Genomic DNA, 27,176 nt, shown 5'->3' on the forward strand with positions numbered 1-27,176 from the left:
CATGGTGTGGGTCTCTTTGAATTAATCTTACTTGGAATTTGTGGAGCTTTATGCATGTTTACATTTGTATGTTTCACCAAACTTAGGAACTTTCCAGCCATTATGTCTTCTAATATTCTCTCTGCCTTTCTTCTGGACTCTGATGATACGTATGTTGGTCTACTTGATGGTGTCCCACTGGTCCCTTAGGCTCTGTTCACTTTTTTTTTTTTTGTCTTTTCAGGGCTACACCCACCCACATGGAGGTTCCCCCTCTAGGGATTGAATTAGAGCTGTAGCCGTTGGCCTACACCACAGCTCACAGCAACGCCAGATCCTTAACCCACTGATCGAGGCCAGGGATCTGACCCACGTCCTCATGGATGCTAGTGAGATTCATTTCCACTGAGCCATGATCTGAACTCCTGTGTTCTCCTCAGCCTTTATCCTTTCTGTTCAACTTGGTCCCCACCATAGTTTTCCAACCAAAACAACCTTTCTTGAAGACTATTTAAGCAAAACAGAAAACAATGGGAAACACATTTTTCTGAATTTATTTAAGGAACACCAAAAAAGTGCATCTGAATAATTTTCTTTAAAAAAAATTTGTTTTGAATTCATCATATTCTGCCTCACCATTCCAAATGCAGTCTAAGAGATGGTTCAATGATATCTGTTGATTTCTAGACAAATTGTTTAGGATTACCGAATTTGATATAAGTGAATTTCTTTTTCGCGAGTGGTGATGGGCACCTCGTAATTATTTGCTCAGAAGCACTTGCCCACCCTTCCCCTCTCTCCTTCCCACTCTTTCTTGCCGGTTCCTGTGACCCATGACCTACCCTTGGGAGACAGTGGGCTAAGATAATCTAATTTTTGGAATAGTTTTTTTTTGCTTGTAACCTGCAAACTCTAACTGGCCTTTTAAGATCTAATTTCTTTCTTTCTCCCCCTTTTTTTTTTGCTTTTTAGAGCTGTACCCACAGCATATGGAAGTTGCCAGGTTAGGGGTCTAATCGGAGCTGCAGCCACTGGCCTACACCACAGCCACAGCAGCACAGGATCCAAGCTGTGTCTGTGACCTACACCACAGCTCACGGCAACACTGGATCCTTAACCCCCTGAGCCAGGCCAGGGATAGAATCCATGTCCTCATGGATGCTAGTTGGGTTCATTGACCACTGAGCCACAAAGGGAACTCCAAGGATCTAATTTCAATCTTAGCCTCACTGGAGTCATGCTCTAATTAAAAGAGCTACAAACACTAAACACTTAAGCAAATAAGCAAAATCAACTTTTGCTTTTATATTTCCTAGGCAAGATTGGGGCTTTTAAAAGAAATACCTCATGAAAAAACAAACATGTAAATAAGAAATTTAAATGAGAAATTAAAAAAGGACTTTAGTTATCATTAAATTTAATTCCATTTGTTCCATGGAGACAAAAACTGGTTTTTTTTATTTTTAGGTTTTAATGTGGGTCCTAACCCATCAATGAAAGCATTTTGTTAAAACCACCTGAAAAATAAAAACTAACCTAAAATATAATTGCCAGTGTTCTTTAGGATTTAAAAAAGTGAGATGTTCCAGGTTGAAGCAAATGTTTTCTTGGATTGCTAAATGCATTCCCATGAGTGTTTCTTATTTCTTAGGCTGTGGGACTAGAAAGCTAGGCCTAATCGTGCCTACCCGTAAGGACTAAAACTCAACTACATGCACATATTTAAGACTTGCCCCAATTCAGTGCCCACGTACTGGAGGTTTTAGGCTAGATGTACCTGCATGGGAAGCTGTTTTCAACTCTTCACAGCTCACACCAGAACAAAGCAGCCATCATCAGCACAGAAGAAAGCTGCTGCACATCAGACTCACAAGAGAAACTCTTAATGCAGAGAGCAACGGCATTTTTTCAACCCTATAGATTTCGTTTTTAAAAATTAAGCTACTTAGTAGTAAAAAGTCAAAAAATACTTTTGCATGATAGAGGAGTGTAAATAAACTTCCATAAATCGGTATACATGTGTTTATGAGACAGCAATTTAAAAAAGACAACAAAAAAAGCTGCAAGGATCCTGAAAAATATGTAAATAAATTCACTCCAGGTCAAAGGTAATATAAGAACAAGTCTTAAATTCTTGATAGCAAGGGTTAGAACGGAAACAAGAAACTGAATGGTAGCAATGCAATCAGGCAGCACTGGATTCAACATTATTTCCTAAAAGGAATAGAGGGGGGAAGAAAAAGCACAATTCTGATTGTTCTCATTTCAGCCTCTCTTCATCCAAAACAGGGAAAGCTAATCCAGAAACTCCCTCTCCTAATTATCAGTGAAGAGTGTTTGAGGAATGACAGAATCTTCCTCTGGGGACAGGCTGGGCGTGGCAGAAACCCGCTCTCGCAGGAGGCTGCTTTACTAAGGAGGGGGTTCGGGAGGTGGCTAAGTCAGGGAGTGGGTGGCCTCTGAGGTTCTGGCTTTCAAGTGATGCTGCTGTGGACCTGAGGGGGCTCCTGGCCCCTCCGCAGTGCGTTCTGTTGTTTAAAAATGCAGCAGCTTGCATTCATAGCACTTCGGTCATCTGAAAAACAAAACCTCGTCCCACCCCTCTACTGCCCAACTGAGGGCAAGAAGAAACTCCGTAAGCAATTATTTCTAGGTGTCTGCAGTGCTATTACGGTTCAATCAAATGTAAAATCTAACCGACAGCCCCGAGTTGTCAGGATTATCCCAAGGGCCCCTGAACTGGATGTTGCGAGTTGACATCAACTGAAATGAGCTGGACTTAAACTGTTGGCTCAGTCTCTCCACAGCAACAGGGCTGCTCTGTCCCGCCTGGAGTGGTCCCACGCCACCCCCTCCGTGAGAGCTCTGGGCAGCAGCAGGGTGGTGGTTTGGGGGGAAGCTACTGGTTGTGCCATTTGCTTCCAGAATCACATAGACTATAACAAACTTACATTAAACACTGTTCAGTCCTGAGTTGGGTGCAAGCCCGTGGAGGAGGGGCTGAGTTCACTTAGGACTCTTCCCCCGGGCGCGGCGTCATACATGGCCTTCAGCTTTCTCCTCTTCCATGGACTGACTCTCTGTTTCTTTTTCATTGGTGACCCCTTCTAAAGACTTCTTGCTCATTGCTTTACTGGCCTCTTCCTGAGGGAGAAATTAGAAATCAAGAGGGTTAGAGAAACAAAGCAATGGAAGATCCCATTACTTCCTGGCTCCTCCACCCTGTCGGGTCTAGAACAGGAGGGTGTCACTGGGACTTCAGGTTGCCTGCCTGGGTCAGTCACCACTCCGCTGCCAGTTGTCAGAGGGGAGCTTTTACTTTTATTTGGTTAAAATGACTAGCTTGCCACAGGGACAGCTGGTTAACAGTCAAGTGCATGTGACAAAGGGTCTGAGTGGTTGGTGAGCACAGGACCAGAAAACACCTTTGCTGTGGAGCTCCTATTACATCTGCGAGGTTGACTCCTGAACCTCAAAAGTAAAGCGGGGGAGCTTCCCCACCAGTGCCCCTTTCCTGGGAAAGTCAGAAGTCTCAACAAGCCAAGTGTTATCTGTAAACAAACAAAAACACAAAACCCCCAACCCTGATGTGTTTGATCTTTAAAAAATAAAGCTTTAGTCCATTTTCAGGGAATGGATGATTTCCCTCATCTCTTAGATGGACAAGAGAGTTACCTGGGCCTCAAAACCACGTACCTTTGGTGAGAAGAATACAGTGGAACAGCCCTACTCTACTTCTGGATCCAAACCAGCCTCAGGAAGATCTGAAAGCATTTTCCCTATTCTTGTGCCTGTCAGGACATCTTCCTGTGTCTGGGTCCTAGGCGTTACCCTTCTTAGAACACAAGCCAAAGGGGCAAGACCAGTTCTTGATCTATCTGAAGGCAAGTGGGTTCTGCACATACCTTTGCATCCTGCTCTGCAAACTTCTTGAACATGTTGGCATATATCCTGCGATCCCGCTCGTTGTGCTCCTTAGCCTTTTTCTGGCACATGGAGATCTGCAGCCTCGCGGCCTTATTCTGTGGATTTACTTCCAACACCTTCTCAAAGTCACCCCTGGCTGACTCAAACTCGTTCATGAGCAGCTGGGCTTCACCCCTCCTGTACAAGCCCTTCTCATTGGCACTGTCCAGTCCAAGGGCCTAGGGACAGATGGTCTAAGTTTTAGAAAGGATGCACATACCTTGTGGGAATTTAGAGAAAGGTCTCTGGCCAAGGGAGCTAGAAAAGGCATACTGCAAAGATCTGGCTCAAGGTAATTATATACTACTGATCAAATATCCAAATTAATTTCTGTATTTAATGCAATTTCTATAAAGAGCCTAAGGGGACTTGGGAAGGGGGCTTTTGAGAAGTTCATTTTGAAGTTCACTGGAAGAACTAAATGCCTAAGTATGGCTGAGAAAATTTTGGAAAAACAAAAACAATGAGAGGGCTAGACCTACCAGAGAAAAAGGTACACTATTAAACTACTGAAATGAAAACAGTGGATAGGAGTTCCCGCTGTGGTGCAGTGCAGTGGGTTAAGAAACTGACTGCAGAGGTTCAGGTTGCCGCGGAGGTGTGAGTTTGCTCCCTGGCCTGGCACAGTGGGTTAAAGGATCTGGTGTTGTCACAGCCACAGCTTGGATTCAATCCCTGGCTTGGGAACTTCCACATGCCATAGGTGTGGCCATTAAAAAAAAGTGGTTAGAACTCCATGCACAAACAGGTCAGTGGAACACAACACAGCATTCAGAAACAGACTCGTGTACATATATAAAAAGATTTAATAATCACAAAGATGGGAATGTAAATCAGGTAGAGAAAGGATTAACTCCAGGATAAACAGGGTCCAGTGACTATTGATGTAGAAAATAAAGAGTTCAGTTCTTACCTCATAAACACAAAAACAAATTCTAGACCGACTATTTTTACATGCAAAAAAACCCCCCAGAAAAATGTAATAGGGTTATTTACCATTATTTTTAAAAAAGAAAACCTAGTTGACTGGGTAGCTGGTTAGCTCAAGTTGGTTAGAGCATGGTGCTGACAAAGCATACCTAGTTGGAGCAGGTTTTGTTAAGTACTGAACAGGGCTGTTTTTATCATCTTAGAGTGGGGAAATCGTTTCAATCCAGGAGGAAAGTGACAGACTTGCATAAATATCAAAATTTTCTTTTCAGAAAAAGATACCATCACCAAAGACAAACAGGGTCCCTGCTCTCAGCCAAGAGGTTAACAGTGATACCGTGCAGACTACCTCAGTCGATAGAAAGCAGACAAATCATCTATCTGCTAGAAGGATGTGAAGAGGCAATTCTCAAAAGAAATACAAATGGCTAAAATAATGAAAATAATGAAAAGATGTGCAACTTCAGCAGTAATAAAGAACAAAAATGAGATGAATTTGTTGCCAATACTGAGAAAATAAACCACTGATAATATTCAATAATAAATAAAGTACTAAAAATTATTTATGTTTGTCTTTTTAGGGCTGCACCTGCAGCACATGGACGTTCCAGGCTAGTGGTCAAATCAGAGCTGCAGCTGCAGGCCTACATCACAGCCACACCAACACTGGATCTGGGCTGTCTCTCTGACCTACACCACGGTTCATTACAATGCTGGATCCTTACCCCAGTGAGCAGGGTCAGGGATCAAACCTGCATCCTTATGGATACTAGTCGGGTTTGTAACCTGCTGAGCCACAATGGGAACTCCAAAATAATAATGTCTTTTGACTCAGTATATCCATTTTTCTAGGAATTTTGTCCCAGAGAAATTATCCCACACATATGCAAAGAGATGCTATGTAATTTGTAATATCACAAACCTGGAAATCTACCAAAAGGGATTGGTTAAATAAACAATGATAGATTCATACATAGGCTACTATATAGACCTCAAAAAGAATGAAGTATTGTATGATGAACTGATACAGAAAGACATCATTTTATAAAGCTATAAATCTATACATTGTCATTAAAAAAACACATATATGTCACTCTATGGAGAAAAAAGGAATGTGTTTGAAATGAAAGACTGGTTTTGGGAGAGAGGCTCAAGGGGAATTGTATAAATAATGTCTGTTTCTTAGGTTTCTATAATGTCTGAATTTCGTTTTTTTTTTTTTTGTTTTTTTTTGCCTTTTCTAGGGCCGCTTCCCACGGCATATGGAGGTTCCCAGGCAAGGGGTCTAATCAGAGCTGTAGGCACTGGCCTACACCAGAGCCACAGCAACACGGGATCCGAGCCGAGTCTGCAACCTACACTACAGCTCACGGCAATGCCAGATCCTTAACCCACTGAGCAAGGCCAGGGATCGAACCCGCATCCTCATGGTTCCTAGTCAGATTTGTTAACCACTGCACCATGATGGGAACTCCTATAATGTCTGAATGTTTTTTGTTTTTGTTTTTTGTCTTTTTAGTTATTTCTTGGGCCACTCCCGCGGCATATGGAGGTTCCCAGGCTAGGGGTAGAATCGGAGCTGTAGCTGCCGGCCTACACCAGAGCCACAGCAATGCGCGATCTGAGCCGCGTCTGCAACCTACACCACAGCTCACGACAATGCCGGATCATTAACCCACTGAGCAAGGGCAGGGACCGAACCCGCGACCTCATGGTTCCTAGTCGGATTCGTTAACCACTGCGCCACGACGGGAACTCCAATGTCTGAATTTTGAATGACTTTTTACTATGCTTCCATAATAAGGCACAAAGTTTTTAAAAATATAGTGTTTTTTTTTCCTCAGGCAGAAATTTAGTGTAACATTGCAGGGAACATGTTAATCCACAAAACTAAAAATATTTTTTGGCCACCCCTCAGCATATGGAGTTCCCAGGCCAGGGATCAGATCCGAGCCTCAGTTGTGACCTATGCACTGGATTCTTTAACCCACTCTGCCCAGCCAGGGATCTAAACTGTGTTCTGGCGCTGATCCCACTGTGCCACAGCGGGAACTCCAAAACTCAAAATCTTCAAACTCAAAAATAATTATCCAGTTATTAGATTTTACTCATAGTATAACATACACTGTTCATTCTACCACAGTAGCACCAGCTCTACATAAAAACAACAGAAAGGTACAGGTGACAGTAAAGTTCTGGTCTTTCAGAACTGAGGTGCCCTTAACAGTGTTAACAACATAAGAGTAATAAGGGAGGCGGACGCTTTGTGGGTCTTTCAAGGTAGGTATGTGTGCTCTTAGTCAGTGAATAAATATGATTACAATAAAAAGGGACTTGTACATATTCCTGCACGAGCAGTCAAAGTCCTAAAAGGCTTAAGTTTAATCTGTCCTTATTAAATTGAACCTGTGGAGTTATATATCCGATCTGGTACCAAATGCTGGAGACTTAAGGTCATAGATAAAATTGTTTAATTTTATCAAAACTTTTGTTCATAGTGTATTATTATTATAAGTAATCTAGGCATCAGTAAGGTATGATGAATTTCTGAGTTTCCTAATTCTTTTTTTTTTTTTTTTTTTTTTTTGCTTTTTAGGGCCACAACCATGGCATATGGAGGCTCCCAGGCTAGGGGTCGAATTGGAGCTGGAGCTGCCAGCCTACACCACAGCCACAGTAATGCCAGATCCCAGCCGCGACTGCGACCTACACCACAGCTCAGGACAACGCCAGATCCTTAATCCACCCCCTGCAGGCCAGGAATCGAACCTGCATCCTCATGGATGCTAGTCAGATTCGTTAACCACCCAGCCATGATGGGAACTCGGAATTTCCCAATTCTTACTGAGAAACAAATAGTCCCCAACAAAACAAAGCAAAACAAAAATCCCAAACCTGGGAGACGAGGAAGAGCAAGCAGAAGCCGACCATGCATGAGGCAAGACCACCTGGCATCTCTCCCCACGCAGACACTTTACCTTGTCACAGCACTCCACGGCTTTGGTGTATTCTCGCAGCTTCAGGTAGCACATGGCCAGGTTCAGGAAGGCGGCGAGGAGAAAGGATTCTGAAGCTTTAGACTCCTTTTCTGACAAGCCGTACTCCATCTCTAGCCAGGACACTATCTTCCCATACTGAATGACGGCCTGCATGTACTTGCCTCCCTACGAGATAAACAAAAGCTAGGAATTATGTGCTGTGCGGGCTCAAAGGAAGGGTAAGCCCAGCCCTCCCTGAGAAATGACCACCTGGTCCCACCTGAGGACCCGTGGGTTCTCGGTCCTCCGGGCCCCTCCCCTTGTTTCTGAAGGCCGGTGATTCGGGCGGGGCTCAGGCCCGGCCCTGCAGTGCTCTCCTCCCCAACTGCCCGCCTCACCCTCTCAGAGGGGCCGTTCTGTCAGCAGGCTTTGGGGTCACATTCTTTGGTGCTAATATTCATCGGATTTCCAAGAGGCTGGTGAGTCTAGGCTGTGTCACTAGCTTACTGGAAAGGGAAGTTACTTTTCCCCTTTCTCCTGATGGTCGGCGCTGCACAGCAGACATCATGTCCTAGAGCAAATGCTAGTCCCAAACCCAGCAAATCGCAGTTACTGAAACCCAAGGTTGGCAACCTCTTCCTGTAAAGGAGCAGATAATATTTTACGCCTCGCAGGCTAAACAATCTCTGTTGCAACTCTGTCCTTGGTAGCACAAAAGCAGCAATAGACAGCTGATAAATAAGTGGGTGTGGCTGCGTCCCAGTAGAGCCTCACTCCCGAAAACAGGCTGTGGTCTGCTAACCGCTCATCTACAGACGACGGGAAAACGCACAGATGAAGAGCAGCAGTCCCACATACAGCAGACATAAACCACATAGGTGTCAGTCAGCCAACTCCATGAGAAAAATCTGAGTCACATTTTAGCTCTCGCCTAATTAGAATTCTAATGATTGTGACTAACAACTGTGTAGTTAATCCATGTGAATTATATATACGTGCTATACAAGAAATGACAATGTGTTTACTGCCATTTTAGGATGGATGTAAGGAGTGAGAGCCACTTAAACACACAAATAAGACGGGGGTACAGGTGAGGGGTCTCCTCGGTAGGAGGCGGCTATAAGCTGGCAGAACTGCATCCAGACCCAAATCCAGTGTCTGCCCGACGAGCATGTTACGATCCCTTCACCAGGGTTACCAGTCAAGGCAGAGCACATGCTCCCAGCACACACAGAACTCACCCAATGACTGAGAAGAGAAAAAGCGGAGCAGGTCTACGAGAATGTTGTTATGAAGGACTCTAGCTGGAGAAGGAAGCCTCGATGTCCCTTTTGGGGCAGGGCCTGGGTCTGACCGTACAGACCCAGCTGACAGTGGGGTCACCCCCAGCACCACCACGGTGCACTGACAATGCATTTACTCGCTGAACAGACTGCACAGCACAGCTTAGCCGGGCCCACCTTAAGCCTGGGCAGATCCTCATCGTTTACCACAAAGACTACTTTACCAGAAGTGTTGACTCCCCCACGTAAGGAATCCTGTGCTGAGAACGTCTGCCCTCCTGGTCTTAGGACCGACTGGGGGCTGCGCTCACTGCTGACCAGCGTCATGAGAGGGTAGCACACACATCACTGGCCAGGAGAAGGCAAACCCCCAAATTCCAGGTGTGGGTTCTACTGAGGGGGTGCTGCTCTCACACCTTTTTTTTTTTTTTGCCTTTTCTATGCACCCGTGGCATATGGAGGTTCCCAGGCTAGGGGTCCAATCGGAGCTGTAGCCCCTAGCCGACGCCAGAGCCACAGCAAAGCGGGATCTGAGCCGCATCTGCGACCTACACTACAGGTCACGGCAACGCCAGGGATTGAACCCAAAACCTCACGGTTCCTAGTTGGATTTGTTAACCCCTGTGCCACGATGGGAACTACGGGAACTCCTCTCGAACCACTTTTCAGTCCGTCTGCACTTACGGTCCGTCACAGCCTGAGGCCACTGCTCAAGAACACAGCTCCCCCGGGTCAGGGTGAGGCATTTTCTGTCACTCTCTTTTCTCTTGCTGGACTGTGAGCTCTTTGAGGACAGAAACCATGTCCGACCCCTTTTGGAATACCCAGGGTTTAACACAAGGTGGCTCTTAAGGAAGGTCTGCTGAGTAAACATTAAGGTCAAAGGACTATAACTATGGAGTGAGTCAAAAGTTTTTCAGTCACTGGGAGCAAAATGGAGGTGCGGGTGGAAATGAGAAAGGGGTCATTCCACTCAGGTCAGGCACTTCCCTGTTATGTCTTGCTTCCTCTTTCCCTCTCCTCCATCTTCCACGTACCAATTTCCTTTCTGATTATCTAATATATTGTCACAGGGAAAGAAAAGAAGTGCCAGGGAGGATAAGGCCCCAGGTGTTAAAACTTCAGTAGGTTCTGATATCAGAATGGTAGAATGCTATGGTTTCTTACAAAAACTCCCAAAGTAAGAAGACTTCATAATACACAAATGTTCCTTTACATTTATAAAGCATTTTTTAAAAGAGCCACACCTGTGGCATATGGATGTTCCCAGGCTAGGGGTCAAACTGCAGCTGCAGCTGCCAGTCTATGCCACAGCCACAGCAATCAGGACCTGGCCTTGTCTGCAACCTACATCACAGCTCACCGCAACACTGAGAGCAACCCACTGAGCAAGGCCAGGGATTGAACCCGTATCCTCACGGATACTAGTCAGGTTTGTTAATGCTGTCACGACAGGAACTCCCTCTAGAGCATTTTAATGCTCTTTCATGTATGGCATACATAATTTTATTTATATCTCAATGTCTAAAGCAAAAGTTTTTGTGGTATTTCTGCTTCTGACATACTAAAGACAGGAGTTCTCAACCAGGGTGACTTTGCCCCCCAGGGACATTAGGCAGTGCTCAGAGATGTTTTTAGCTGTCACAAGTGGAGAGGGTGTGTGGGTTTCTGGCATCCAGTGGTCAGGGCCAGGAATCTGCTAGGTATCCTACACCACACAGGACAGCCTCCCAGCAAACAGAAGTATACAGCCCCAAATGTTAGTTGTGCTCAGGCCGAGAAATCCTGCCCTAAAAGAATGAAGGAAAGAGGAAAGGGGGGAGATTGAGGGTTTTTCTTTAACCTAAAATCCTCACATCATGGATGACTTGTCTCTACATCATAGCACTGGTTTCTGGGTTTGGCAGTGATTGTTCAAAACATAGCAAAGCCTGGTTTGTCTACAAAGGGTTCTGTGGGTTGCAAGATACGGAACTTGCTTGCTTTAGAAATGCTTCTCCCCAAGGAGCACAAGGGGGCGTAAGAGCCCCATAGCACCAAGGTGTCCTCAGCCTTCTGACCACTGCCTCCAAGTCGGAAAAGAGAAACACTGCCCAGGTGTGAGAATTAATGCTCTCGGCCTGGAAGAACACTGCCTGCCTGACCTGCACAGTCCCGGCAGGACGTCATTGCTATTAAATGTGCTTGATAGTTATTTTCAGAGTGAAAGGAAGAGAGTCCTTGCCTACCTTTCTTCTCTTTAGTGTTCAGAGGTTGATGGGAGTTTCTAAACACCAAAATCATTCCCATTTAAAAGCTTATTACAGTTCTACCCCACTAAGGGGAGAGATTTACCCACTTAGGTGTAAACCAAACTGACAGGTAATGAAGGTGGAGCTCCAGCGTGCGACGGCCGTGAGATGTGCCCCAGTTCTGTGCTCACAGAGAGCCGGACTCTGCGTGTGCACACTGCGCCCTGTGCAACACCCTGCAGAGCCCAGGCCCGGGAAGGCAGTGTAGCAGATAGAAACCTTCTGAAAAGGGAATGGGTATGGGAACCTATCTACCAACCATTTCTGAAGATGGGATCTTTTACCTATCATTATGAAGGTGCCTCCAGGGAAGTTTTGAGTAGTACAAAATGTTCAGAGACATTCTGGGAGAAAAATCTTAGGTCAGTGGTTTTGAACCTTTCATTAATTTTCCCCCAATAGACTAATGTTTTGGAAGATGTTGTCTATCAAATTGCATGTTAAAAATAATATGTTCCATATGTGTGACTGCTGATCCAGATTTTATCCAAAGATCAGTCATTGTAAGAGGGTTCATATTATGAAATACACAAATCACTACTGCAGCTGTGATGCTAAGAAGCAACAAAGTTAAGTAATTGTATAGCAACTTGAGCCCTTCTTTTTGCTGCTAATCACCAATTCCGGCCATCTCTCTGTATCTATTCAGGATAGCTTTAGGTCATGGCTTTGCAACATTATTTCATTATCATTAGTGTTCCCCAAAGTTCAGAGTTATCAGCAACCAATCAGAGCTTCTAAACAGCTAAATTGTTTCATTAGACCAAGTTGATTTAATTCTAGTCAAATTCCAAAAGCCTCAATCCCCCACCTCCAAGTGTTAATATTCTATTTAGCAATTTTGGGAAATGTAAAAAAAATATTTAAAGACTACATATAGTTCATATTGTCTTAAGGGATTTTACAGAAAATTTTATTCTAGTGTATTATATATTTGGGTCTACAAACAGCTCATTTGGAATCCTGAGCAGTTATAGCAACCAAGTTAAGTAGAATTTAAAGAAAATCAAACGTGTTCTCAAATGCACACTGGTGGTATAATGGTGAGCATGGCTGCCTTCCAAGCTTGCTCTCTAGAATTTAGAAATGCACAGAATTTTAGAGCTGGAAAGAAACCTGGGAATCATATAATTTAATTTCCTCACTTTTTACATGAAAAAAAATAACCTCTTTGGATCTCTACTGACTTTAAGTCATTTGTGGCCATAGAGTCCAGTTTTCCCAATTCAGAGCTCATCCCACCCTATCTCAATGCTTTCTGGTGATGCAAACATTATCTTAGTACATACAATAGTTCTACATAAATAATTATATATTATTTATACCCACAGTAAGAAATGTTTTAAATTATGATCTAATATCCACTCAACACACAACTGAACAAAAGTTTTATGAAACAAAATTTGTCCTAACTACATAATGTAATACACTTCCACTAAGTTGACTTCATGACCCAACAATGGGGCTCCTCTCACAGTTGAGAAAACAATGGTATCGATGATACAGGCTTATATAATTCTCTGGTTGTTTCATGTTGGGTAACGCTGCCTCCCCTCCCTCCAGACGAGGCTGTCAACGCAAGGATATGTCTTATAGCAGCTTCTCCATAAACACTTGCTGAAGTACAATAATGCTTTGGACCATCGAAAACATCATCTAAATTTTTTTGGTTCATGGATTGTAGTGGCAAGACAAAAAAAAAAAAAAAGAACCCTGGACAAAACTCCCAATCTCTCTCTCTCTCCTGCACCAAGCCCTTGGTGCTCGAGGAGGAGAAGGTATGTATTTGGGGAAGGAACAATGGGTAGAGCACTCTGATTAGAGAAGAACAAGGTGCTATTTTTCTTTTCTTTCAAAAAAATCTCAGGGTTTAAAATCTAAGTGAGGAAATAACACATTCCTGGATTAGAAGAAAAGTTTTTCAAGAATCAATACATGACAAATATCATTCAGGAATTTCTGAAGATTCCTCACAAAAGCGAGTGTGGCAGGGATCCCCTTGGCTGTTAGAAGCAATTAATACTCTCCTCTTGTCAGGTCTCTCTGAAACCTGCGCACAATCTCTTTTCTTTCATCCTGTGCCTAAGTGACTTCTCCAACACAGTAGAAAGGAAAATGATATGAAATTTACCCCTTTGAATTCTTTTACTTGCTAACAATTATTCTATTCAGTCTTTGTTTCGTTCCCACTATGTACCAAGCCAGATGCCCTAGGCCCTGAGTGACACAGTGGTGGGGGCGGGGGTGGCCAGCCAGACCTGGTCTGCCCTTACGGAGGGTTACAATCGAGAGCAGAATGTGTAAGAGGCATCTGTATTCTTTTTGTCATATTAATTCATTCTGTCTCACCATTTCTTATACTAAAAATGACAGACTTATAAACGTTCAGGCTTATTCTTATCCAGGAGGGTGTTGGCAGGATGCAGAATAGGGAACATCAGCACAATTCACTGGTACTTGAGCAAATTCGTAGAGGGAAAGGACCGTGCTGAGACTCACACACCTTGAAGTACACAGTCCCCTTCTCTTTGACAATGGCAGCCTGCTCCAATTTTTCTTTGGTGTCCATCTCCCAGGATTCTTTGGCCTGTTGTATAAATTTGTGACAATGGTTAGATGCACAGAGGAAAAAGCTATCAGCTGATGTCCATAAGAACAAACAACAGAGGAGCCATTCTTAGAGGATACCCACACCTCGAAACACACTGACTTTTAAAACTGTGTGCCCTTGACAATGTGATGCCAGGCTAGGGGTCATCTTCCATGATGACAAAGCTGTAGCTCAACCCGCGTTGCTCAAGAGGGAGGCACAGGTAGTCACACCGTGAGGAATGTGAACTCTCGAAGAATGTCTAGAATTTCAAGGTGAGGCCACATGTGAAAGCTGGGGTCACTTATTTCCCTCCTGCAAACTTTGCCACTAAACTGCTATCATAATTTAGGCATGTTGTTTCTCTCAAGCCTCAGTTTTTCAACTCTAAAATGGGAACACTACTGTAGTCAAGTCACAGTTGCAGATTCATACACAATTAAAAAAATTCCAGGTCATGTAGTTGTCTCTCCGCTTGAAAACAACCAAAGTACTAAAGCCTCCAACTCTAGCAACTTGCAGACGTGTATACGTGGGGAATTTCAGGCCAAACATAATTGGAGGGCAAAGCGGATGCAAAGATGGAAACAAATGAGTTCATGATCATCTGCTAATTTGTACTGTGTGTTTCATTACTCTCCACCCTTAGAGACATGAATCCAGGAACAACTGCACTTTCATTATGGCCAGCTGGATCATAAAGAGTCAAGAGAACAATGAGGGGTCCTTCAGGGAAAATGACAATGGCTCAGTCGGTGCTATTTACTGCCTAGGAATCGTGATGCTCCCTCGAGTGGGTAACTATAAAATCCTCTATTCACAAGACAGTGATACATTCCTGGTGTCACCAACCCCACACCCCTTTAAAGTGAATAAAGAAAGTTACTGGTATTTCTGGCAACCCTATGTTGATTTCTGACAATTTAGCTCTATTATTTAAAAACCCAGTAATAAGGGCCCTTTGCATTTTTTTATTGGGCTCAGTCTTCATGGAGTGATGGAGTGTAAACCCATTCTTTTTTTCTTTCTTTCTGGCCATGCTTACTGTATGTGTAAGTTCCTGGGCCAGGGACTGAACCCACGCCACAGCAGCAACCTGAGCCACAGCAGTGACAATGCGGGATCCTTAACCCATTGAGCCACTAGGGAACTGCGTATAAATCTATTCTTAACATTACAAGGCAGCAAATTAAATCACGTTGCCTCCAACATCGCACACTTTTAGGTGGTTTCAAACACACTGAGCAGTGCTGCGTGGACAGGCCCGGGGCCGTGACCCAGCGCAGGCCACTGTGGAGAACACAGTGACAGGAGGGCGGAGGGTGGGGGGGAGTTACACTATTAAAGTGGAAATAAAGCCAAAGGTCTATATAACCATATGCTGAAGATTATTTTCTCTCTCTTTAAAAGTAAACATGACTTTGTGCTATGAAGGCGGCTCTGGAGGATCAGTGCTGAGCCAGCAGGGTTTCAGAAGATGCTGCCTGACAGTAAGCAATGGTTGTGACAAGAGCACATGTTGATTAGGGACCTCACCGTCAGGGAAGGTCCCAAAGCAGTTCCCCCCTGACTTTCTCAGCCCTCAGTCAGAGGCCTACAGGGCAGCGATTTCCCTCCTGAGTCTAGGACATATAAACGGTCACATTTCCAGTCCAAAGCCGAGAGTATAGAACCTGGAGGTAGCACCGTGGGGATGAAAAAGGCCTATGAGATGCAGTTCCTGTGGCTCTCATGGAAGGGGGGCGTGGTGGTGCAGGGGACGTGGCTGGGCGTGACAGCACACCTACTCAGGCACATGCTGTGTGTCTGGCCAGTGAAGCTGCTGCGAAGCCTCCAGAGGCAGGTCGGAGATGGAAATATGCTCAAGGAGGCGTGCCGTTTCTGGAACCCGAGGCAAGCGCTCTCTTTTCTCTACTTGGACAGGTATGAAAAGAAAAGGTCTAAGGTTAGCAGGTTTGTTCCTTGTGTCCCTTGTCGGAACCTGGTGGCCCACGAAACCTTGCATTTTGGACAATGACTTGGAGCCACAGTGAAGGGTACGAACCGTCCAGCCCTGGAAAACTGCACCCCACTCCCCCAAGGAGCTGCTTGGCAGAATGTGAACCTTTTTGTCTTCAACCCAGGAAAAAAAGTACAAAAAGAACACGTCTAGGAACAAATAAGGGAACAAGTCTTGGATTCTACCCAAAAAAGTTAATAAAAAAAAAAAAAAAAGCTGACACATAGGAACAAAGTAAGAACACTGAGCTCCTTGGTTGTGTATCAGCTGTGCTGTATCAGCTGTCCTGTGCTCTAGCAGCCACCGCAGAGACAGGAGACGAACTTGGTCATGAAAAGCAATGTACAAACAAATACCATCAATCTACACCACCTGGTAACAAAAAATACTATTTTATTGGAAGTGGATGGAGAAGAAATCTGCCATGATTTCAGAGAAGTTGTTATTTTCTCACCTTTTCGAAGCTCTTAAGTGTAACTTCATATATAAGCTCAGCATTAGGTTCAATGCCAAATTTAGGCTTCCCTGCCTCTCCAAAACCATATCTGAAATGGAGAGTAAAAAAATAAAACTTTAAAGAATTGGTGTATTTCCAGGCACTTCCTTCGGTATTCTGAGGCATCACATTAGCATAGAGCTATCATCTGCACACTACACACATCAGCGACCATGAAGACAAACCAGATGTTGATCAGAAGACACAGTGCCAAGTATCCCTGCTGCAGCTTTTTTAAGAAACCAGGCTACATTTAGTTTTCTTCTTCACATTCATGCGCAGTGCAGCACCTGTGCTCCCTGGGACAGCTCACCTAATGCGATTTCAAGTCACTGCCTTTTTCTCTGCTTGATTTTTTACCTAATTCTTTTATAAAACACCCATTATCTGACTATAAGGACGTTTCCTGAAGCTTTATCTGGAGACCAGAGAAGACGGGTACTATAATTGTTCAGTGCTGTTTGGTAGAGGGTTTTTTTTGTTTGTTTGTTTTGTTTTTGTCTTTTTAGGGCCACACCCATGGCATATGGAAGTTCCCAGGCTAGGGGTTGAATCGGAGCTGTAGGAGCTGGCCTACACTACAGCCACAGCAACACGGGATCTGAGCCGCATCTGTGACCTATACCATAGCTCACAGCCACACCAGATCCTTAACCCACTGAGCAAGGCCAGGGATCAAACCTGTGTCCTCATGGATACTAGTCAAATTTATTACCATTGAGCCACAATGGGAACTCCTGGTAGAGGTGTGTTTTAATAAGCTTCTAACTTTCAGGTGCTGTCCTCGTCCCGTCAGATAAAGGGGGGAGGGGTAAAGGCTCACACCTCAGGAAGAATACACATTCTCACAGTATCTCTTCAAGGCATTTTAGAAAGCACACTGGAGAAAACAAATACATAAAGAAGAACAGCTTCATCAAGAGAAGCAACCTGTACTCTGTTCCATAGCTTGCTGGCTCTGACACTGTAAAACACTACACCTCTTAGCCCAAACTTACTGAAGAAAATTACTGGGGAATGTAGACATTTGTTTTTTGGACCATTTAAGATCTTTAATAACAAATCCAAGGCGTTGGAGGGAGCTGCTCGAGGGAAACGCTGGTGGAGCCCTGTCCATCTGGTTTGGTGCTTTCCCCGCACAGAGGATGCCCAGCACACCAGGGAAACGTTCACTGGAACATATTCTGCTTATGTTCAAGCAAACTACTCTTTAGTATATGGAATGGGACTGCAGAAAACTCAGTAAAGCCAAATTCTCAGGCTATGGACTCAAAGATGCCAAGACCAGGCTGATGTGTCAACACCTTCAGTTTTTCTCTGGGGCAAAAGGAATGGAGTGGAAACACCCACCCCTTGCTACTTGTACCACTTCTTTACTCCCTGCCTGAATTTTTCAGGAAGAAAGTGCTTATTCGCATACCTCCACTGTTCTACAGGAAGAGGGAAGCTGGAGCCAGAGAGGCACAGAGACCCTGTGAGAGCTGGTAGGAATGGGGTGTGGTTGGTTTAACAGCAGGGCAAAGGGTATTTCAGCAAAGAAATAAAAGAGGACGAAATTATCAGTGGGCAATTGTGGGAAGCGGTGACTAGTGTCCTACTTTGAGCTCTTAGACCAATATATGTCCTACTTTGTTTCTGCCAGCTGATAAATGAAGAACATTCCCTAACTGCCGGGAATCAGGTAGGCAGGTGAGTCCTTCCTGAGCATGTGTTTACTGACAGCATGTTATATTTGGAGGCTTGTGCTACACAGGTACAAACCCAGCAGATGACCTGACACTCTCAGCAGGATGATTTGAACCCCTATCCCTATCAGGGACATCTGGCAATGTCTAGAGATTTGGGGTTTGTCACAACTAGGAGGCTTTGACACCTAGTCAGTAGAAACCAGGGACACTACCAAACAACCTCCAATGCACAGGGCAGGTCCCACAACCAAGAAATACCCGGCCCCAAATGTCCACAGGGCTGAGGATGAGAAAAGCTGCCTTAGAGCTATTTATAAATAGGGGTCCCATGGCTGGGGGCTCAGTGCGGTGGTGTGGATTGAGGGAGGCACCAAACTGCGCTAGTTAAAGTTAATGGGATTAAAGATGACTAAAGAAAGATACCGTTTCTACAATCTCTCCTGGGTTCAAATGAAGGGATTCTGTGAAGATGTATGTGCAACACGTAATCCCGGGGAGTGTGAGCTCACACTGAACTACTCTGGGAGCATCTCCCCTGCCTTCCCATTACACAGAACGTTGTCTGCCTTACGCTAGGTGAGGCGGGGCAAGGAAGGGCCCTGGGCACACAAATTCATCTGATGGAAAGCTGGAACAGCAGTACTGTCCAGGACCAAACTGGACAAGCTGGACTACAGTAACAGAAGGAATCCAGTACTGATGTTCTTAAATTAACCGCTGCCTGCAGAGGGCAGAGATACAAATAATGACTATTAATGAGCATTAAGCCCTTATGAGCATATAAGAAGCACTGGTATCCTAAGTTCTTATCAACTGTTCCCTTTTTACAAATGAAAAAACTGAGGCGGAGAGAAGTGCTTCCTGAGAGTCACACACAGAGGCAGTGGTAGAGCCCGGATTTAAATTCAGGCTCTGTGTGTCCCCAGAAAACTCTTCCATTTTTGACTCACACTGGCTCATAATTAGATCCCGAGGCTCTCAGCAGCCTGTGTTTATGTGTGGGGTTGGTGCAGGACAGAAGATAAGGAAAGGAAGAAAAAGGAAAAAAGTTAAAACTAGCCTTACTTTACCTAAAATGAAAAGGATCAATCAGTCACAGTATTTAAAACAATATAAAAGACACTGTCCTCATGAGAAGAGAAAAAAATGGGTTCTTGGGTAGTGTTTTACGAATTTCTTATTATGAAAACATCCTGCCAAGGAGTCTATCAGAACTGCACAGAAGTTCTATGTCCTGGGAATCTTTTGGGGAATGAAATACAGATGATACTAAGAGTATCACAGAATATACATCTGCAATAGCTGTATTTACATCAACACTCAGATGCAATGTGTCTCTAAGTGGGGATCTGGTGGACAAGCAAATGCACTGCACACACTTACAACATGCCTGGTACGTGGGGATTGGCTAGACACACGGGTCCTTTCCCACGGTGCAGGGCTGGACGGTCTCCTGTGCAGACTCTGCACCTATCCTGTAACTCCTCAACACACTAAGGCACATCCTGAAGACAAAATAACATGTTCCTTTCTAACAATGCTGTATTATTTCCATAAAACATGAAAAAACTTTTACACCTAGAAATTTACGAAAACTTATCGACTACTTTTATGTCTCAATAGATCTGAAAAATCTACCATACGTTAAAACAGGGTTTCCTTTTTCTTGGGGTGTGAGGCTAAAATGGAAGAGAAGGACACACCGATAATAGCTAGTACACTGAGGGTTTGGTTGGGTCAGGCATTTGCTATGTTCTTTGCACACATCACCTCGTAGTCCTCCATAACTTTGTGAGGCAGGTACCATTATCCCCATTTTACAGAAAGGGAAACTGAGGCTTAGGAGAGTCAAGTGCACACAGCCAGTTAAGTTGCATGGGGGGTGGTTAAACCACTAATCATACAACAAACAACTTAAATAAATCTGCAAGGAACTATTTGCATTAGTAAATGTAGGGAAATTCCTGTTTCTCTTTGCCATTAAACTTGAGACATCTGTTCTCACAACTGGCTTGTCAGCTAGGCTACAATGTAATGAATGGATTCTCATACTCACATTCTCATATGCTCACAATGTACACAGAGCTTATCCTCAAGGAACTTAAACCTGAAAACAGCAGTTCCCGTGTGGCTCAGTGGTTAAAGAATCTGACTAGGAACCATGAGGTTGTGGGTTCGATCCCTGGCCTTGCTCAGTGGGTTGAGGATCCGGCATTGCCGTGAGGCGTGGTGTAGGTCGCAGACATGGCTCGGATCCTGTGTTGCTGTGGCTGTGGCACAGGCCGGTGGCTACAGCTCCAATTAGACCCTTAGCCTGGGAACCTCCATGTGCTGCGGGAGCAGCCCTAGAAAAGGCAAAAAGACCACACACACAAAAAAACAAAAACAAAAACCTGAAAACACATAGACATAAATACCACTCTCTTTCTATGAGGTTAGAGCTACTGTAGTTTTGGAAGGATGGATTAAAAATAACTGGGTATTACTTAGCTATGGAGGAGATGGTCTTCTCTATGCAATACCTGGTTTAAAAAGTTCCCTACAGGAATAAAGAAACTGATTCACCTAAGAGTGAACTACAAATGCAGAGCAGATGTAAATAAAAGACACCGAGGCGGGAATACATTAGTGGAAAAGGAGCAGGACCGAGAAAAAGAAGGTATTAAATAAAAAGTGGCTCAGTGAGGCTCTATCGGGTTCGAGGTGCAGAGCATTTTCTGAAGATTTTCACACAGGCTGTGGCATGACTTAAACATCACTTGAGGGAGTTCCCTGGCGGTCTACAGATTAGAACTCAGCACTTTCACCACTTAGGCCTGGGTTTGATCCCTGGTCTGGGAACTGAGGCCCCACATCAAGCCACTGCACACTGCAACCAAAAAAACAGTAAAACATCACTTGAGAAAGAGGACTATGGCTAGGGCGTTAGGGCAAAGGTAAATAATGCTACTGGGTTACTCCCGGGGTGACACAAAGGCAAGAGATTGTACAAAAGGCACAACCTCATCTATTGGTAAGTGCAAGCCATCGAGATTCTCAGTAACTCAAAATCCTACTGACTGAAACCCGAGGAACCAGAGGGGGAGGAGGCACAAGATAAGCAGATGCACTTTCACGAAAACAGAATCAAAACACCCTGGTTTCTCTCAAGGGTCCATTTCTCAAGATAGAAGGGTTGGATTCATGGTATAATTTTAGATCTAAAAATAATACCAAACATGTTTTCACAAGAGAGACTGTTAGTGTCTGATAGTTCTAAGCTTGGAAGTGCTAATGGATATCCTTATGATGGGAAAAATTTAGGCAAAAATGAGTCATCTCCGCTGCCTTTAGATCCAGGAAGAACACTCTTTTTTCAGGGACTCTGTATAAGAACAGGTGGCACAGATTCAACTGGCAATAAATCATCCAAATGCGTCCTCTGCTTGCAGCCCCCACGTTTCACTGCCTCCTGCCTAACTTAGGGAAAAGGGGAGAGGGGCAAGGGAGTCACACGAGAAGGGCCAATAGCATCCTGTCCTGGCGCTATGACCAGCAAAACAAAAGCACAACCTGTCAGTCCTGTCATGAACACATCAATCAAGTGAACGGGCTTACAAACGTCTGCAATATTATCAGGTCCATTAATTCACTCCATGACTAACTGTAGCCTGATTTAATTAATTATTTCCACTGCTGGCATTAACTTCGCTGAAAACAGCAGAATGCCAACTGAGAAAGCAAGTGTATCCCAGTTCTTCGGATGACTTCACCACACACGGAAACGGTATGCTGCTTACCGTGGTCCAAGGTATAAAATACACTGTTCCTCACGCTGCATCTTCTCCAGGGCTTTATCAATTCCAATTGGAATGTCATGGTCTTCTCCTTCTCCAACGATGAACCCCACGTCTCTGCAATCAAACACCCTTCCACCACAGCGGCCTTCCAGGTGGACTAAGAGAGAGGAGATGGGACAGTCAACAGAGCAGCTCCTCGGGGCTGGCTAATTCAGGGAGGCGGTGAGTGACTATTTCTCCTGCCTAATTTTATCTAGAGATGTGCGTGGAATGTCCTGTCAAAGCTTAGTCCACCTAGACTGGAAATTTAGGAGCAATCATATCTTTTTCTGTTTTAAGTTTAAATTTATAATTACTGATAACTATCAATCAAGATAGTTTAGAGGACAAGAAAGTGGAAACACAGGTTTAACTTAAATCTACTATAGCACAGAGGTTTCCTCCACTATAACTCAAAAACAAGAAATACTAGATTATGGGGAGTTCCTGATGCGGCTCAGCGGGTTAGGAATCTAACATAGCAGGTTAGGAATCTGACACGTGAGGATGTGGGTTTGATCCCTGGCCTCGCTCAGGGGGTTAAAGATGCAGCATTGCCACAAGCTGAGGCACAGGCCTGCAGCTGTGGGTCCGATTTGACTTCTAGCCTGGGAACATCCATATGCCTCAGGTGCAGCTGTAAAAATAAAGAAAAGAAATGCTAGATGATGCAACAGGTAGTATCATGTATTAAACATTTTTTTTTTTTTTTTTTTGTCTTTTGTTGTTGTTGCTATTTCTTGGGCCGCTCCCGCGGCATATGGAGGTTCCCAGGCTAGGGGTTGAATCGGAGCTGTAGCCACCGGCCTATGCCAGAGCCACAGCAACGCAGGATCCGAGCCGCGTCTGCAACCTACACCACAGCTCACAGCAACGCCGGATCGTTAACCCACTGAGCAAGGGCAGGGACCGAACCCGCAACCTCATGGTTCCTAGTCGGATTCGTTAACCACTGCGCCACGACGGGAACTCCCGTATTAAACATTTATAATGGCATCTTGGACTCAGATGCTTTGGTTGAAAAACACCTGAACAATGGAGTTCCTGCTGTGGCACAACGAGGTCAGCAGCATCGCTGCAGCACCAAGATGCTGGATTGATCCCTGGCCCAGCACAGTGGGTTAAAGATCTGGCATTGCCACAGCTGTGGCATAGGTCATAACTTTGGCTCAGATCTGATCCCTGGCCTAGGAATGCCATATGCTGCAAGGCAGCACCCCCCGCCAAAAAAAAAAAGGAAAGAAAAAAACCAAATGGCTATATCCCCAGTGATATTCAAGGGTTAACTGAATACAGAAGCTTTTTTTTTTTTTAATTTCATTCACAAATATGTTTGAATAAAAACAGAAAACCCAAAGGCAACATCATCAATAACTAACACACTGTGATCACTCAGTGGGGTAATACATGTAAAATGTGAAGGAGTCAAGAGTCTGCTGTAACTCACCCATCAACTCTTGAGACGTTAAGCAAAGAAGTCAGTTTCTCAGGGCCTACTTCCCACTCCACTCACACCCACTCGGCTCATTCCCAGGCTGGTTTCGTATTACATGAGGGGCTTTTACGTTAAGACCAAATAGGAAAGACACATATTATGCCCTTTTCTTGTGGCATAAACCACTCTCTGAAACTTTCAAACTACCTTTAATGTTAAGGATATTCATTCCTTTCCATTTAGGCCTTTGACTCAGGTAGAAACATGGGTGGCTTGTATGACAACAGAACAGTCAACAAGCAATATAATAATTTATCTTTCATAGGAAAATTCTTTATTCCCACTTCTCTAATATAATGGCTTTGATTCAAATGTAACAAATTCCTAAAATGCTTCTTTTCTAGGACTGGTTGGTCTACTTTAGATTAATAACTTGTTTTAGAGGCAAAAAAAAAAAAACCAAAAACAAACCTACTTGTTCTGTAACACTTGTTCCATGAGACAATTATTTTCTAAATACAAATTCAATTCCAACTTACTCTACTTTTGAAATACTTGATCTCAAACGTCCTTTGAAGGTCTAAGATTCGATGATTCTCTATGACCCAGTGATACAACTCTTGACATAGGCCAGAAACCAGCTTCAAAGCTGATTCCTGCAGTTAATCATTTGATCGCGTTACCTCTAGCCCAAGCCTGGGAAAGGAGAGAAACCCTGAAGAGTAAACAGCAGTGGCACAGACACCAGGGGCCAAAATGTCCCATGGTCGTTTATGCTTTGAAGCTCTCTACCCTTTTCTAAATCACAATTGATAGCATCCCATTGTTCCCACTGCAGACCCAGGATGGAGTCTAAGATGCTTGGGCCAAACTAGAGCAGGCCTGACTCTCGAGTCAAACGCTCTGAGCAGGCCAAGGGCTAGGCTGACTGTCAGGGTGGAGCCAACACACAGGAATTTTGTTCAGGGACCATGCTCACGAATGCAGATGACCCTATTTCATTCACTTTGGGAATGTTCTAGATAAAACACAACGGAGCTCATAGCACAATGAGAGTTCCTTTGATTGGAAATTAGTTTCAAAATAAATTTAACTTTATTATTTTCTGGAGTTCCCATCGTGGCACAGTGGAAATGAATCCGACTAGGAACCATGAGGTTGAGGGTTCAAACCCTGGCCTCGCTCAGTGGGTTAAGGATCTGGCGTTGCCGTGAGCTGTGGTGTAGCTTGCAGATGCGGCTCAGATCTGGCATTGCTGTGGCTGTGGCATAGGCTGACGGCTACAGCTCCGATTAGACCCCTGGCCTGGGAACCTCCATATGGCGCGGGTACAGCCCTAAAAAGACAAAAAAAAAAAAAAAAATTCAACTTTATTATTTTCAAATACATGCTAGAGAGGTTCTGAGGGAATCCAAGGCTTAAGATATTTTTACTAGAGTAAATGCTCATGTTTCTGAAGAATTTTGTGAGTTATGAAAAGTTTGTGTTCTCATATATTTTAAAATCTGCCCAGGGAATTTAATTTAGATTAACATGATGACACTTTTCATGAAAAAAGATTTGCTGAGCAAAGTGAATTTCAGCCCACACATTGTAAAATATTGCAAGTATTGAGATTTATTATCCTAGTAGCTCACAACTTAGATGACAGATCTTTTTATGTGAGGTTTATTGTTAGAAGCATTTTCCTCCCTGAAGGAGAGTACATTTAGTGGGGGAGGAAACTATCAGTACATTCGTTGTGGTTTTTGGTTGATCAAGTTTGAGTGTGTTTTCAAAACAGGAAATCCAGAGACTCTGCAAAGGATTCCTGCTTGTGTGTCAGTTTCCTAGGCTGGCTTTCAGCTCGATGCATGTACTTGATATTAAGATTACATAAATAATTTCACAAGTTCTCTTTACATGTGATAACCCTTCATATTAGAGAAAGAACAGGTTGGCTACTAATAAACATGTTGGGAAAGATAAGTGAGGCAAGCACATGAGCAAAAAAAAAAAAAAAAAAAAAAAAAGTTCCCAAATTATAATGGAGTCATAATTAACAAAGCAAAAAGGTTCACTGTAGCTGGTCTAAGAGACAATAAATGACAGAACCAATGTTTGTGGCCACCTAGAAGGTAAATACATGCAATAAGGCTATACTTACTACCTTACATAGGAACAAATCTTTTAATTTTTTTCTACTAAATCTAACTCTTTTAAGCTGGACCTGGACAAGCACCACCTACAGTACCATAAAATCTTAAATTGATGTAATGAGATGTATGTGCACATAGGTGCACAGCCGTCTATACATGTAAACCGCCCCCTGTCAATACTGACATTATCCGAGCAAGAGGAGGTACCACAGCTCAGGGTGTGGACAGTCCATCGATTCTTTACATCTCCCTACAAGCAGCAGCGGCTGTGGCTCCAATTTCTAAACTTGGAACACTGGTGTGACAAGTTCTACAAGACTGCTGACAAGAACTCACACCCCACCTTGGGGCTACAGAAATGCCTGCTACTGCCACTGCGACAGCAGGCCCCCATCATGGTGACAGATGCAGACACGCCCAGCTCCTGTAGACCTAGCTTTTTAAAAAAAACTGTCTCAACAGTTGCCACAAAAGAAAACTGTGGCAGCTCTGGCTGTGGAAGACCTGTGGTTGCTTTTGACCTTGTATCTCTTAGTGCAAATACTCACTTAATAAATATTTAACAATAACCATCATGACTCACTGGGAGCTCGGCCTCTAGGGCTCAGGAGGTCTGTTGCTAATTCCAACCAGCATGATTTACAGGAAGTAACTGATCTATGACGTGCCCGAAGAGAATAAAAGTACATACAGGATGCTTCTACTTAAGGCTTTTTGGGGACAGAAAGAAACATACAAGTTAAAAAGGGACATTTTCTCTTGACTTAAAGTCTACATAACTTAAAGGGAGGAGGTCCTCCAAACCCCACCGAGTCAAACCAAACCAAATTACCCCAGTTTTGCTGCGCAATCCGAGAGTAACCACATCAAGTGAACCCAGGCTGCTGCAAAACATCACTTAAACTGGAGCTCTGACTTATTGTTCTCTTACTGCCCTAGAGCAATTTTGTTTTGAAGAGCACAGAACACCCTGTTCTGAATGTGGCTGGCACATGAACTCGATGTGCTGACAGCAATTTGTACTCCGATTAAGATGGGGGGGGGGGGAGTGCACTGCAGTAAGGGAAAAAAAAAAAACAAAACAAAACTGGAATGCAGGAACCAAAAAACTGTATAATGTGTATTTTAGGAAGCAAAACTGAGAAAAAAAATTGCTGTAAATGCTCCAGCCTAAAGACGTTACTCTGGTAAGTGTCTGTTTTTCTCTTTTCTAATTATAGTAGTCTGATAGCTTTGCACTCATTTCCAAAACAATTACTGGGTCATGGGGATCTGAATGGGAATGTTGTAATGGCATTACTACTGGACAAGACTGGCCATTTAACAGAGAAAACCAGGTTGTGACAGGTTACTCCTACTCGGCAACGGTTTTCTCTGCTGCCTGATTCATATGCCAAGGGAGAGTCTCTCTGCCTGCATCTGCTATCTAACAGAGCGGAGCATCCAAGAGACAGTGAGTGGGATCCTACCGACCCCTAGAAAAGGCAAATGAAGAGGCAGAGGTGGATTTCTAAAGTCAGAAGAGGCATATTAATCACTGATTAGAAGAGAAACTGTTCCCCTCAGCCACAGAGGTCAATTCCCG

The 27,176-nt window shown here is 44.0% G+C and overlaps 1 protein-coding gene across 12 annotated transcripts in view; it reads right to left on the reverse strand.

Annotated features, from left to right (window-relative positions):
• Positions 1-515: 515 nt before the first annotated feature.
• The window catches only part of FKBP5 (FKBP prolyl isomerase 5), a 108,579-nt gene continuing 81,918 nt past the window's right edge, over positions 516-27,176 (reverse strand). For 8 of the 12 annotated variants that reach the window (XM_013977827.3, XM_021098050.2, XM_084966338.1 and 5 more), the window contains 6 exons: positions 21,980-22,136; positions 16,471-16,561; positions 13,931-14,014; positions 7,854-8,039; positions 3,885-4,124; positions 518-3,123 (listed from right to left, as the gene is read on the reverse strand). In XM_013977827.3, coding sequence (XP_013833281.2) covers positions 3,016-3,123; positions 3,885-4,124; positions 7,854-8,039; positions 13,931-14,014; positions 16,471-16,561; positions 21,980-22,136 — 866 coding nt within the window. In that variant the 3' untranslated portion in view covers positions 518-3,015. 12 annotated transcript variants of the gene reach the window in all.

Source organism: Sus scrofa, chromosome 7 (assembly GCF_054392235.1).
Source record: "Sus scrofa isolate SSC_HxYL_T2T_F1_AM1 chromosome 7, Sscrofa_HxYL_maternal_Yorkshire_Landrace_v2.0, whole genome shotgun sequence".
Lineage (NCBI taxonomy): Eukaryota > Metazoa > Chordata > Mammalia > Artiodactyla > Suidae > Sus > Sus scrofa.